We start from the raw sequence: 15,503 nt of genomic DNA, 5'->3' as shown, positions 1-15,503 counted from the left end.
AGGTCCGCATTACGTACCCTTTCACTACTTGCAAAGATTTTCCTACGTTTATTTGCAAACAGGGAATACCTCCAAAAAGAACTAATTCCCAAACAGTCAATGTTCTGACAATCAATCAATCAATGAGGAATGAAATAGGTACGACGTGTTAAAGGCTTGCGTTACCTACCCTTCACTATCTGCAAAGGGAGAGAGAATATTCCTATTCTTCCTCGTTTGCAGGCAGAGAAGATCCTTAAGAGAACCAACTTCGAACAATTCAATGCTCGATTCAAACAATCAACAAGGGGTACTGTGAACACAAATGAACGCCGCTTATGTACATACACATTGCTATTTTCAACAGGTTGTTCCTAATGTTTCTATTTTAGCGAGGTCAAAAAGAGATCCCATTAGTGGCCTACTGATTTTGCTCGATTCCTTTTGTTTTTTTACATGATTTTTCGCTATCTGCAAAGACTAAACAGAGTATTGCGACTCTGTGCTTGTTTGTAAATAGAGAATGAACCAAAGAGAACACTCAATCAAATGGAGAGAGAAGCAGGCACGACGGATTACAACGGGGGCAAAGGCCTGCGTTAACTACCCTTCACTATCTGCAAAGAGAGAGTACTCCTAATAGAAATGAGGGGTGGGGGGCAGCATTCAAAGCAGATCAGTGTGCATAAACACGAAAATGTTTTTACTTACCACGTACTTGACATTCGACAGCTTATGATATTTGCTATTAAAAAACCATTGAAATTCACTGAAAAAACCATAGGTTATAGACCATATATAGTTAGGAATTAGCATTTACAAAACCTTGAAAATTCACTGAAAAAACCATAGGTTATAGACCATATATAGTTAGGAATTAGCATTTACAAAACCTTGAAAATTCACTGAAAAAACCATAGGTTATAGACCATATATCGTTAGGAATTAGCATTTAAAAAACCTTATTTTACTCACACAAAACCATTGAAATTCCATATATAGTTAGTTGCACTAACTATGTATCGCGCACCCGCAATCCACTGCTGATGATGTCACATATTACATCATTCATGACATGGTCAGTGACATCACTGATGACATCACTGATGACATCTCAAATGACATCACTGATGACATCTCATTTGACATCAATGACCACATCACTGATGATATCATTCATGTGACAATACAATGCATCTCCTCACATTTTAATATAACCTCTGTTTCACCCAGTGTTTAATACAGAATATAATTTTTGAAACCATTGACACACCAATACTAGTTACTACATACGCACTCACTGATTCCTACGTCTACACACACCTTCACTCATTCACCCATACAATCATTCATACATACAATCACTCATCTTTACAACACTATCATATGCACTCATACACCTATACAGACACTCACAGTCTGCCACTCATCCATGGAGTTACTCACACACCTAGTGAGTCCTGTAAAGAATCAATGACACTTGCATTTTCTTGTCTATACAGTTAAACATAGAGCACCTTACATTTTCAAACATATACTAACACATACTTACCTTGTTATACAATCATTGATACAAGTACACATTGATCTGCACAGAGTCACACACCTCCCAGCCAGCCACACACACACTCAGTCTCCCATACAAATACTTGGACAATCAATCAGTAACCCATATAGTTAATCATATAGCTACTGATCAACACATGCAGCAGTTTACAGAACAACAGACATAATGATGCACAAATTAAGACACTTTAGTCACTAACCCATGCACTCAGTGAGACACATTTAATCACTCACTCATACATTCAGTCATGCACCTACTAAATCCTTTGTCCAGACACTTATACTTCCACTCATTCTTCAATATGTAAGACACATTTTAACTTTACAGAAACATACAGTCACTGGATGTTGTCATCAGTGATGTCATCAGTGATGTCATTTGAGATGTCATCAGTGATGTCACTGACCATGTCATGAATGATGTAATATGTGACATCATCAGCAGTGGATTGCGGGTGCGCGATATATAGTTAGTGCAACTAACTATATATGGAATTTCAATGGTTTTGTGTGAGTAAAATAAGGTTTTTTAAATGCTAATTCCTAACGATATATGGTCTATAACCTATGGTTTTTTCAGTGAATTTTCAAGGTTTTGTAAATGCTAATTCCTAACTATATATGGTCTATAACCTATGGTTTTTTCAGTGAATTTTCAAGGTTTTGTAAATGCTAATTCCTAACTATATATGGTCTATAACCTATGGTTTTTTCAGTGAATATATATATATATATATGTGTGTGAATATATATAAAATAATATTATATATATGTGAGGTCCATCACTTATAGGTTCTTACTGTTTTAACTGAATTACTGGATCGCATCATGAGGTAGTGACATGCAACATGTTTAACAGGCAAAAATAAGCCTGCATGTTTTACTTTTTTGTAATTATTTTTAAGCGTACAAAAGGCTTCTCCAACGAGTAGCTCATGAGCTACTGGTAGCTCTCCAGCTGCCTGTCAGTAGTGCTCCGGGTGGCATTCCAGCCTGCTAATTTGGAACATTTCGCTTGGCTAAATCAACAAATGTGTGAGTAAATTGTCTATTCCAAGGTGAATATGTGTGTAGTGTCAGAATTCAAACTAATGTTTGTAGAATAACGGCTGAATTTCCAAAATATATGTAAAGGTGATTTTTGAGTAATACATCATATGCATAGACTTATTACTAATATGATTTATTTTTGTCAAGGGCACTGCAGCCGTAGCTGGCATGTATTTCCTACATAAAGCCATTCCAAATTGACAAGGCCTTTTTAGGTCGAGCTGACGTAGCTTTCAATGCGAAAGCATTGAAAGCTGTCAGCAAGACAACTAATGTTGCCCGTATTTGGGAATGTGGACACGAGAGGGTGCACAAGCGCAGATTTGCTCAGATTTGACCTCGTGAGCGCGCACGGCGCCGTGCCCCTCTCGTGCCTCATTCCCATGCGCAAACACACTCCACACTCACGCATGCGCACATACACACACACACTGCATACACACACGCAGACCCATGCGCACACACACAGACACACGCACAGACACATTCGAACACACACAGACACACGCGCCTACACCTCCCCCCCTCCCACTTACCGGGCTCTTTCGGCGTGTTCCGTGTCTCCTCTGCAGCGCTGGTCGGGCACTCACTGGGCTGTTGCTGGGGATCGGGCTCCTCTCTGAGACAGTCTCGTCGCGGCACCAGGGGGCAGGACTTCACTTCCGGGGCTCCCTCCAGCACCTGGGAGCCCTGCAACACTCTGGCTGTTTTGCTGTTGGCAGCCCCGGGACTCTCCTCAACTCATGCGGAGAGGCCATCAGTCGGCCGGCTTCACTTCTTCCTCGGCGGCGGCGGGCGGGACTGACTTCCTGCCGGATTGCAGGCCCCGCCCCAGTCTCAGCCAAAAGTGCCTGACTTCCGGTTTTCACGGAGCAGGGCTGCGGCGGTGTTTTTTTTTTTCTATTTCCAGTACTGCGTGGACAGCGGCCATGCAACACTGGTTTGTCAATGTGGCCCAAGTCAACGTACAAATTAACAATGTGAGACGGGCAGGCACCGTTTAGCAATTTTTTTTCGGAATTCCCTCAGGTAAGGCGTTTAACGGAGCAAGTGCGTGGCTCATTCGACTCACATAATCAACTGTGAATTGATATGTGGCTTAATGTTGGGGTGGTGTGGGTATTTTACTTTTCTGGCTGCTGGCTTGCTTCTTCACTAACCTTGGGGGACATGAGTCAGTGCCCCATGGAACACTTCCAGGTGACGCACTAAATGAAACATTATTTTCGATGCAGAGACCGGTGCTTAGGCTGTCGCTGCGGCTCCCGGCTTCAGAGCACAGGCTGTGGATGGATTGCGGCGGTCTGCAGAGCCCCACATACACACACTGCAGCCCCCACCGCAGCCACGGCCGCCACCAGCGCCCTCCCCGCCGAGGCACGGCGGCCGCCCGAACCCATGACTGCGGATTCGCGGCCACCGTCCGAACACTTACCCGGAGACCCCCGAGCATGTCCCCGGCGGCCCTCCGAGCCGTTCTCCTTGGGGCGGCCCACAGAACCCACTCACCCCCGGACCTCAGACCCCTACCCCTCTTGCCGGGCCTCGGAGGCTCCACCGGCCCGGCGCGCCCCCCGCGGGGGCCGCATCATGGGCTCGCTGCTATTCGGAGACATGGCCCGAGGCATGGCTGCCCCCGCCTGCGGGCCTCTGCTGCTCGCGCCCCTTCGCCGGTGCCCTCGGCCCTGAGGGATGACTTGAGCTCGGACATTCATCTGCTGCAGACCCTCAATGTCCGCTTCCGCCGCTTCCTGTCCTGGGTGCACGAGCTGGAGCAGCGGAACCGGACGCTGGAGGGACGGCTGGAGCGGACACCCCGCGAGCCGGCGGTGCCCACCCGGCCGGACCGCTTCCGCACCTTTACCCGAGACCAGGGGGTGCAGACCGGGCCTTCTCAGGGCTCCATGCCCGGCACCATCTGGAACTACACCCAGGTGCGGGGCACGCACACCGTGCAGGGACCAGGAGTGACATGGACGCATCCTGATGGAGTAGGGGTCCAGATCGATACCATCACCCCCGAGATCGGGCGCTCTACAATGTGCTGGGCAAGGTGAAGAGAGAGCGGGACGAGTACCGGCGGAGGTGAGTCTGGGGTACCCTGCGATCACCATCCTGTGACTGTGGTGCAATGCCGTCCGAACACTAGCACATTTCATGTACACTTTCAGCTACTTCCACCACTACCTGATTAGATCTGCATCCCCTTTATCATCACTTATGAACACTGCTCCTCCTCTCACCATAACCAGTCTTAGCATCTCTCACTGACTAGTTAGTGCACAGTACTTCTGTCATCATAACTGGTGTATAGGAGTTACTTTATCGCTGGCCCATACCAGGCAATGCTCACGATCTGGCCCTGCTAACTGGTTCGGTTGTTGTGAGCCCTCACACATTGGCTTGAAATGCACCCCAACATATGACCTCTATAAATAAGATGTAAGACTAATCGATAGAGGACACTGCCATCTTAACTGATCAATACAGACCACATTTCCGTTCACCTGAAAGACCTTCACTGGCTCCCCGTCAACAAGAGAATAACGTTCCGTCTCCTCACCCACGCACACAAAGCCCTATACGAACTTGGACCTGATTGTCTCAACATGCGCCTTTCCTTTTACACCCCCACCCGCCAGCTGCGCTCGTCCAACCAAGCCCTTGCCGCTGTTCCGCGCATCCACAAAGCCACCATGGAGGGAAGATCCTTCTCCTACTTAGCGGCCAAAACCTGGAATTCCCTTCCCATCCACCTCCGCCTCACTCAAAACCACCTAGCCTTCAGAAAACAGCTTAAAACTTGGATATTCGATAAGTAAACCTCCCCCCCTTCCTCAAGTGCCTTGAGACCCTCTGGGTATGTAGTGCGCTATATAAATTCTGACTTGACTTGAATACCAGGCATTGGCGTTTTCACATGTCTATAGCACATTGCAACCGTTTTAGAAAGCCATCACTGCTAATCTACCCAGGGCATTTCCTCACTGCTTACCTTTTGAGCCAGAACAATGTTGTGATACACTTGACAACCACTTAATTGTATTTGCCTCACCTGGAACTAACAGGCCTGCCCACACAACAACCCATAGCTTAGCATGACAAAACATAGCATAACAAAACAAAGCATAGCATAAAATAACAAAGCATAACATAACAAAGCATAGCAAAACAAAACATAGCACAGTAGACCAAACATAGCATAGCATAACAAAACACAACAGAACATAGCAGAACAAAACATAGCATAACGTAACAAAGCATAGCGTACCAAAACATAGCATAACAAAAAATAGAAAAACACAACAAAACATAGCATAGCATAACAAAACACAACAAAACATAGCATAGCACAACAAAACACAACACAACATAGCTTAGCATAACAAAACAAGCTTAGCATAGCATAGCATAAGAAAACATAGCATAACAAAGCATAGCATAGCATAACAAAACATAGCATAACAAAACATAGCATAGCAAAACAAAGCATAGCATAATAAAACACAACAAAACATAGCATAGCATAACAAAATATAGCATAGCATAACAAAGCATAGCATAGCGAAACACAACAAAACATAGCATAGCATAACAAAACACAACAAAAAATAGCAAAGCATAACAAAACAAAGCATAGGATAGCAAAACAAAACATAGCATAGCATTACAAAACATAGCATAACATAACAAACCATAGCATAACAGAACACAACACATAGCATAACACAACATAGCAAAACACAACAAAACATAGCATAGCTTAACAAAACACAACAAAATATAGCATAGCAAAACAAAACATATAATGGCATAGCAAAACATAGCATACCAAACACAACATAGCATAGCATAGCATAACAAAACAGCATAGCAAAACAAAGCATAGCATAATAAAACACAACAAAACATAGCATAGCATAACAAACAAAACATAGCATAGCATAACAAAACACAGCATAGCATAACATAACATAACAAATCAAAGCATAGGATAGCAAAACATAGCATAGCATAACAAAACAAAACATAGGATAGCAAAACAAAACATAGCATAGCATACAGCATCACTCCGCACCACCACAGCATCACTCAGGGGCACCACAACATCACTATGTGCTACCACAGCATCACTGAACGCCACAGCATCACTCGTTCGCTAATCACAACATCACTCCGCGCCACCCCAACATCAATCTGTGCAACCATTCAACAACACCTGGTTCAAATATGTTCTCTCAATGTTTCAAGCTTTATTACAAATGTAACAAAAAGATGTTAATATTTCACTTCTGTTCTTGGATTTTCATCACAATAAAATACACTGAACATAATCTTCACAAAAGTTATTCACAAACGTTTAAGCTATTGCCATTATAAATTACAATAACTTTTATTTAAGTATTAATTATTTTTAAAAAAATGTAAGCCATTGTTATTTGTAATATCAATACATCTAAGTCACTTAAATACAACACATATTGCATTACAAATGCTATATGTGTCGCATTTGCAAAAGTTAAAACTATTTGCATTGTAAATGACAAAGCTATTAATTTCGCAATTTTCAAAACCAACACAAATACAAAATTTGTCATTTACAACACCAATAGCTCAAACTTTCCTAATGCGAGACCTATTGCATTGCAAATGCTTGTTACATTACTATTTATTTATTTATTTATTTATTTATTTATTACTGCTGGCAACTGACCTGATGCTCTGAGGTAATTTCTGCTGGTACTCCTGGACATGTTGGTTACTAATGTAATGTTGGCTGATGTCACTATTACTATTGGTAGCTACTGATGATTTTCGATTAACATCAGTAGCTCCTATCACACAAAAGGTGGGAGACCCCTGATTTATTGATTGATCATCTAATTCTCAACAACAGACATCGTCACATTGCTTAATACAACTCGCAAACTAACCCCGGTCTGCACTGCAATTTTAAAAAAACTTGGGAAAGAACATACCAAACAAAGCTGCAAGTATGTACCAATGGTGGAACACATGTCATATAAGCATGTAAAATGTAAGAAAAACAAAGTACTACCCTGTGACCAAAGATAGGAGTTACCATAAAGTTTATTTAAAATCACCACCTACTTTAAGTAATGCTGGGCCATATGAAAAAAGCATGCGCTGTGTCTGAATCTAAAATTTAGTATATCATTTATGACAGATTGTAACAGAATTTACACAAGTGCCTTTAATGCAGTGTTATTAACGACCTTCATCACTTGCGATGCCACAAGAACTAAACGGTTTAATTTGGTAGACCCACTGCTTTTCCCAGAGTGTCAGATTAACAAATTAAATCCAATAGCTTCTTTTCTTATTGTCAGATTAATAATATATTACAACAAACAGGTGCTTTAATTATCAGCCCTTTCCTGATGAAACATCTGAATACAATTCTAACGAGTTAAAAAATTAAATCAAACAAGAGCTTTTCTGTTAATTTCTGATGTTGAAGACTGTAGGGTTTGAGGATAATTGCGCTTCAAAGTATAGAATATTTTGCATCACGAAAAGGGGTAGTCTTGTGAGGAAGTTTTGTCTTCCTCTGTTGAATTTCTGAGAGAAATATCTCCCAAAACAACAGTAAGAAAGAACTTGAAGTTGGCTTTATATTGCCCATGTGTATACCAACATACAAAATGAGGAATAATGGAATAAACACTCCACACAGATACACACATGAAACCCAAAGCAACCCACCTACAGCAATCCACGTTCAAGCAGCACAACAGACATACCGATACCCATTCAAGGGTACAGACATTTTGCTGCACATAATATGTATGTACAGTCGTGCAGGCAAGGGAAAAGACAAAGGCACTCATGTATGTGACTATCCCCTCATATCAATGTGACGTTCCAATCAGCAAACGTCTTCCTAAACGCAGTAAAGAAAACCAAACACCTTACCATTTTTTAAAACAGCTGCAAATGCAATAATCATATCTTAAATTACCTTTGAAAATACCATCTTGAATAGTTGATTCCAGTCCTATCTTGCCCCACTCAAAGGTAGTTTCTACACTACAGAACAACTTATATTCACAAGTAGAAAAATTCACTACATCTCTCCTCTTCCAAGTGAACCATACAGTCTTCTAATCAGACTCACCTAACCTGGCAAAACTGCTGACTACCTCAGGGTGACAACAGTGCCTCAGCAATAAAGACAGAGTCGCTCAAAATGACAAATTTCAAAGCATCTTTATTGCTGAAACAGACTTTTATAGGTGCTGTAAGCAACTAATGGAACGATTTTTCCAACCTGCTAAGAATCCATCTGAGGCTCAGGAAACTTCTGAAAACACATCGTTTTCAGTCTCTCAGAACTAATTCCGATTTCTTCCTCAAGTGTTTTGTCTCCTCTAATTTTCTTTCCTTCTGCTAAATTCACACCCATCCTAAATATATCTTCTCTTGCATGCAGCAGTTTCACAATGTTCCAGTTGTAACCCCCTAATATTCTGCAATTGTTTTTTGGGTGCATTTGAACTTTAGAAAAATGTTCAAAGAATGTAGATTGCCATGCATACGAACACACATATTTGTGGGAGAAGAAACAAACCGGCACAGATGTACACGCACACAAACCCATGCACAAGCTGCATAGATGAAGATACTCATTGTTATGGATGGATAGATGTGTGTAGGATGATGAATGTGTTATACACACACACTCACAGACATAGACTTCCAGAGATACCTGCAGATATCTGGCTACTATACTATCAATCAAGCCTGGAATGAAGTACAAACATAATGGTATGTTATGTTAGGGTCCTTTATAAAATGCATTCCGCATCTCGGTAGTAACTTTTGTACACATAGCGAGATATAGGAAGCAGTTGATTTTCAAAGGGCACCTAAACACCAGACGTCGTGTGTAAGCCTCAGGTCTCCGCTGACCATAGGGCTGTATCTGCTTTGTAGAGTAGAAACATTTTCCATGGAATTCTTGGGTACCATTTTCGGTGGACCGATTTGGAAACCAAGCATAATGACTGAACAGCAAACCACACAGTGAAGAGGGAGAGAGGACAAGAAAAATTATAGCATTGGACGTGCACTCTGTAGTTCTTCCAAGTCCTTTACAATCATCTGTTCTTTTCTGTGGATCTTTGTATGCATTAAAAGGGTGTGCGCGACCCATTGAGGCATTCAAGTTTGGCTGGTGAACAAGTGGGTTATGTCATGACTTGCCCTTTCATTTCTCTCCCTGTTCAGTAATAGACGCTGTACTACGAGTCACGACGGTTAATTTATTTTCCAAAGTCAATTTTACAACCCTGATGATTCGGAGTCTTTATTTTCAAGGAGGCTTTGCTGGTGTTGAATTTTGGCAGTTTTCAACTTGCAGTCTTCGGCATCGAAGAAACATCCAGTTCAACTTGAGGGCGAGAACGAGGTCAACTTAAGTTCAGCGTCGATTTTTTCCCCCCCACTGTTATTATAGCTACAGCACGCTAAGGTGTCAGTTTAAGGATGCATTTTCAAATGCACCAGCGCCATCTTCTTCCTAATTAAATCGCTTCAGCAGACTCACCCATATTAAAACGGAACGCTCCATTTCAAGGTCAGAAACATTTTCAAGCTGGGCTGCCTCTTTGGTCACATCTACAGATGATATGTCTTCTTGACACCAAGGTGCATGTAGTCTAATATTTCTCATTGCATCTTTTGAGACCCTTGGGCAGGAGATACAAAACAGCCCTACACCTGGTATCATTGTGAACCAGTGGCAGGCACAAAAAAATATATGTTCTGCCAGTCTATCCACGCGAAACATAAAAGGTTGTTATATAGAAGCCAAACATAAATGTATACATCTAAAATTAAGTAGTGCTTAAAGAGTAATGCCAAATAATACCATGTCCTGTCTAATGCCCAGATTGTGAACTGTACAAATCATAATTTCCATGTGGATTAAGATCACCATGATTGCGGACTAGGTGCGGGTACACTGGTCCTGATTTTACCAGCTGGAACAGACAACTGGTAAGCCTACTACATGAACGGGCAGTACTGCAGCCGAGCCCGGTTCCAGGCCACTGCCAAGGTTCTAACAAAGCATGTGGGGAGCAAGTAAGGCTCCCCCCATGAACGTCAACGTCCTCTCCTTCCCTTTCCAAGTGCCGTTTTGAGACTAAGAGCTATAAAGCAAGATTTTGCACAGTATGTGAAACTTTAGTAAGATTCAATCTCCAAAAACTACCATTGGGACAGTATTTTAAGAAAGGCTGTTACTTAATGGCGTGTTACTGATATTTTTACAACTTTGAACCACAGCAACACAAAAAGATGATGGATGCAATGTTGAACATTGTCAAACATTCACCCCAGTCACAGATCTGGGTAAAATTAATTATTTGTTTGCTCACCAGACCACCGCTGTATGGACCCAGCCTTTGAACTATCACTGTTGTGACCACTAAGAGATTCCAACCCATGATGTTTTAATATTCCATTTGCGTTAAAATCAAGCACTTTCAAAGCAATTAACAAGCAGTGACGGTTAGACTGCTCCAGGGACAATGCGTTTGTTTGGTGAGTATTTCATTTTGGATTTGTTGAACAACTGACGGCTGACAGACAAGGCTGCCAGTGTCCTTTGAGTGCTGCTCAGTGCGTGTCAGGGGCATGGCAGACAGCCTTTGCTTCCCGCCAGTGAAACGATAGCACCTCAGTTTGCCTGAACCATCCAGCCAACATTAAAGATTAGCTGTTGAGCTCATCATACACAATAACTTTCAAAGATCGAAAACTAATCCTCGCCAATCTTGTTTTCTTTGTATTTGAAATCTTTGTAATCGGTTTTACTGTCACAGAAATGTATACTTGGAAGTGCCTTCTTCAGAACCCTGCCTCAACTTGTTGCAATAGGCCTATCTGTTGGATGAATGCGGTCAACCACAGTCTTAGTAGCTCAAGAAGTATTTCTACACGTCTCGTACTCCTCGCCAACACAAAAATGATATGAATTCTGTACTTGTTTTGTGCTGTAGCTCTAGTTTAAAAAGGATACTTACAGTAAGAAAGTACTTTTACTGTGTTCATTCTTTCAGGAAACGGATGAGTAAAATAAGACTGATGTTTCTGCGGAGGGATATCTTATTATCCTATTAACGAACATTGACTTCTCTAGTAGGGAAGGCTGGTCCATAATGTAAGCATATATTATTAAGTGCAATATAGCAACTAATTATTTTATAGTTTGATCTTTATAAACCATAAATAATCTTCAAGGATAGAAAGTGATATAATGGCAAAATACTTTAGTATAATCTAATAAATTCATGCATTCACAGTGATAAAATGTGCGTTGTTTCCAGACCGAGTTTTTCCATCTAGGCTTGAAGAGAACAAATTTATGGAGAAGGAAAGGTAAGGCAGGAGATGCATATCACTGTAAAATGTAATAAAAACACAGTATCTTAAATGTGTTGATAAGATGTACAATAGAAAACAATAAAAGAACACGCCATATACCTGTCAATGTTGATGTAACACTACTTTTTTCGGTTAGATAAGATGGTTCTTGAGTAGTTTAAGCTGAAATATTTTTGAGGTGCCAGTGTGCAAGTAGTGCTCAGTGTCATCCAGCAGTGGGTCTTTTTTTGCTAATGCAACTTTTTCTTCAACAGCGTCAAGGTCTTTATTGATTTCCATACTAGAGTGGGAACTCACAAGGTAACTCTAACTTATGTGTGCAGGCATTTGAACTTTAACTGTTGAAATCTTCACAGAAATCCGACACTATACTACACTGAAAGTTAATCACATGAAAGTTGCAGTAACTAATTATTTGCATACATTTCCATACACACATTATAGCACATCAACAACACATTATTTTATACATTAGCTTCTTTTGTGCACTAAGCTAGTAGCAGAAGGCCCTATGTTTTTCAACATTTACATGCCAGTGGCGCTAAATTTAGCAAACCATCAACCCCACTGAAACAGCATTGCAATGAGGGAAGTGCGGAGGAGCAAAGAGCAGATACATTCCTCCATTACAACTGCAAATATCCTATAATGTTTATCAAGCTTAATTTAGTTGATGCACCACATGTAATGATGTTGAGATTGAATCCAAATATTTGACATTTCAAGTACATAAGCACCACAGACGCAAGAAGAGCAAGTGCAAGTACATTATATTGACCATTAGGAAAATGTGTGAACTCTACTCTGGTAAATCATCAGGTCTGAGACATCTCCGTTAGTCTTGCACCCTTACCTTCAGTGAGTGAGCTAAGATTTCCCAAATGCTCTGTGCTGATGTCCGCAAGTTTTTCCAAAACTAGACATTGCTTGGCAAGTTTATCCAGGTAATCCCTCAGAACGAAGAGTGTTTTGCTAGACTGCACAATTTGCTGTGAAAATAAAAGGGAAGTTGGTTGCCTGGGTCACAGCTACAATATTTTCAAAACTATACATAGCAGAAAGTGCTGAGAAAAGAAACAAATAATTATGCAATTAGTTCACACATTTATAGAGATATCATGACTTGTAATGACTTTTGAAGTAAGGAAGATACAAAACGTCTTTTTACATGCATGTCATGTTGTCTGGCAATCACTTGTTGACTGTATTTCTGCCCTTGACCCTGTACAGCACTCTGCTGCCTTTAGAGATTTTGTGATGTCCAAAAACGACATACATAAATATTTGTGGTGAAGCAATTCTGACTGCTTTCTTCAATTTTATAAAGCGTGAAGTTAGCCCAAAGGCATTAGAAAGATCTAAATGATCACCAGAATACATTACACAAGGTCAGATTACTATGTTTTAATTTAGCCACGTGGAGATTAAATGATTTGCCCAGAAACACAGGCTGTTGAATCATCTCCAGAACTTGAACGTGGTTTCCCAGTGTCTAAGTTGGTAGCTTTGGCCATTAGGCCACATCTCACCTCCATTTCATTTGGGAAAAACGAATGCTCTCGGTTAGATGAAGCCTGATCGTCGGGTAGTGCACTAATTGGAACACTGTAATGGGTATTACAGGGGTGATTACATGTCCTACAGTCAACTATTTGTTGGGTTTTAAAGTATGGAAATCACTTAATCTCCCCATGCCTAACAAAAAAAATGAATGAGTCCTCATGTAATGCAACTGGTGCTATGTAAAGCGCTCTGATACCCGATTGGGGTCAAGTTTGCGCTATATAAAACTCGGTAAAATAAATGAATGAAATAAAGATATACAAAAAGATATATAAACAGAATAATGGTTGTCAGTCATGTAGAAGGAAGAAACGAAACCTAGTCATACTTTCGTTATGCTCCACAGGGTTGCCTTTTAGAGTAGTTTCAGGGTGGCCTTCGAAGGAGAGGTACTGTACGACTGACCTATTATATTGGCTCTATGATTTGATCAAGCTGTTGTAGCATGCTCTGTGTAGAAAGAAAAATTAGTTTGAAGTCAAAGTAGTTTTTAAAATATCGTGATGCCCAAGGAAGTAGTCAAGAAATAAAATTACCCCCACTTTGAGCCACTTGGAACGAAATGTTCGAGCAAAGTGAGCAATTTCGACCTTTCCTATGAAGAAACCCAGTGGGAATTGTTCCCAGAAGAATTATGCATTTTATAGCATGATTTTAAAGAATGTGTCTGAAAACTGCATATTTACCAGTATTAACGCCTTTCTTTCAACATTATTCCCTTTTTCTTGCCATCTTTTTTCCTGTCAATTTTTCCTTCTTTCCTCCTTTTGCCATTCTCTTTTCATTCCTCTTTCCATTTTCATTGCTTCGATAATTCTTGTTTTGTTCCATCTATTCCTCTTTCTCACATTCTGTCCTAATTTATAGCCTTATTTCATTTCCTTTCACCTTTTCTTTCTTTCCTTCTTTCTTTAAATTTTTTAAAATTATTTTCGTGTTCCTTCCTTGCTTCTTAAGTTCCTCAACTTATCACCTTTTTCCCCTCCTCCTTTCTTTTTGCATTCCTTCTATTTGTTAATTCTTTTGAACTTCTCTTTCCATTGCCCTTTTATCCATCTCTCATTTCATCTTTCCTTTATTTCATTCTATTGTTCTGGTTTCCCTCTTACTTCTTCCTACTGTTCCAGCTTTCCTTTTTTCCTTTTATTTTTCCTTTTCCGTCCTTTTTTCCATTCACCTTCGTTCTGCTTTCCTTTCTCTTTCCTTTTCTCTTTACTAATTTGAGTTCCTCTTGCATTCCTTTGCATTGTCTAAACTCATTTGTCTCTAACTTATTTTTTCTTTGCCAATTAAAATCTTCTCTTTCTTTCAGTCACCATTTTAAGATTATTTGGCTTCTTTCCCCATTCCACAGTTCTGCCACAGTAATTTATTTTCCTGTATTTATTAGTGTCTCCTGTCTTGTGATGACCTGTGAGCCAGTGCCATTAAAAAATGTAATCTGAGTCACAGCCGAGGCAAAATAAAGCCACTCCCTACAGTGCTAGCCTGGAATGCTTGCTTGTTGCAGCATATTTTCTTGACCACAGTGGGGAGCAGATGATTGATTTGCATAATCAGTTACTGAACAGGCAAAGAAAGGTTCTTTTAAGTATGTCTTCAGATATTGACTGCAACAACAGGTAAAGGGATCCCAGAACTCGCGGATAGTTTGCTGGTAGAAGTTGCCCCCTCCCCCTCAACAAAAGAAAAGTGATAAAGATTCAGCTGTTTAGTGTGAATATTTGTCCTCACTTGGTTTAGCAGTTGGTATTTACTTGCAACTACTCACCACAGGCAGCCACGCGGAGAGTCTCCCCAGTGACCTACCACTTCAGATTGCACTAACTCTTGAAGGGAAAATCCAACTTGCTATGTAGGGTCTGACTGCAGAACCAGTGGTCCCACACTTTTGTTGCAGTGATCTCCTTCTTGTAGTCATTTGACTTTCT

At 40.9% G+C, this 15,503-nt stretch overlaps 1 protein-coding gene across 5 annotated transcripts in view; it reads right to left on the bottom strand.

Moving 5' to 3' along the window:
- Positions 1-15,503, bottom strand: part of RIPOR2 (RHO family interacting cell polarization regulator 2) — a 612,501-nt gene that overhangs the window by 92,425 nt on the left and 504,573 nt on the right. For all 5 annotated transcript variants that reach the window (XM_078687528.1, XM_078687531.1, XM_078687533.1 and 2 more), the window contains exon 16: positions 12,863-12,998. In XM_078687528.1, the coding sequence (XP_078543654.1) occupies positions 12,863-12,998 (136 nt within the window). The remainder of the gene's footprint in view (positions 1-12,862; positions 12,999-15,503) is intronic.

This window comes from Lissotriton helveticus, chromosome 4_1, assembly GCF_964261635.1.
Source record: "Lissotriton helveticus chromosome 4_1, aLisHel1.1, whole genome shotgun sequence".
NCBI classification, from domain to species: domain Eukaryota; kingdom Metazoa; phylum Chordata; class Amphibia; order Caudata; family Salamandridae; genus Lissotriton; species Lissotriton helveticus.
This window is presented reverse-complemented; position numbering and strand designations above follow the sequence as displayed.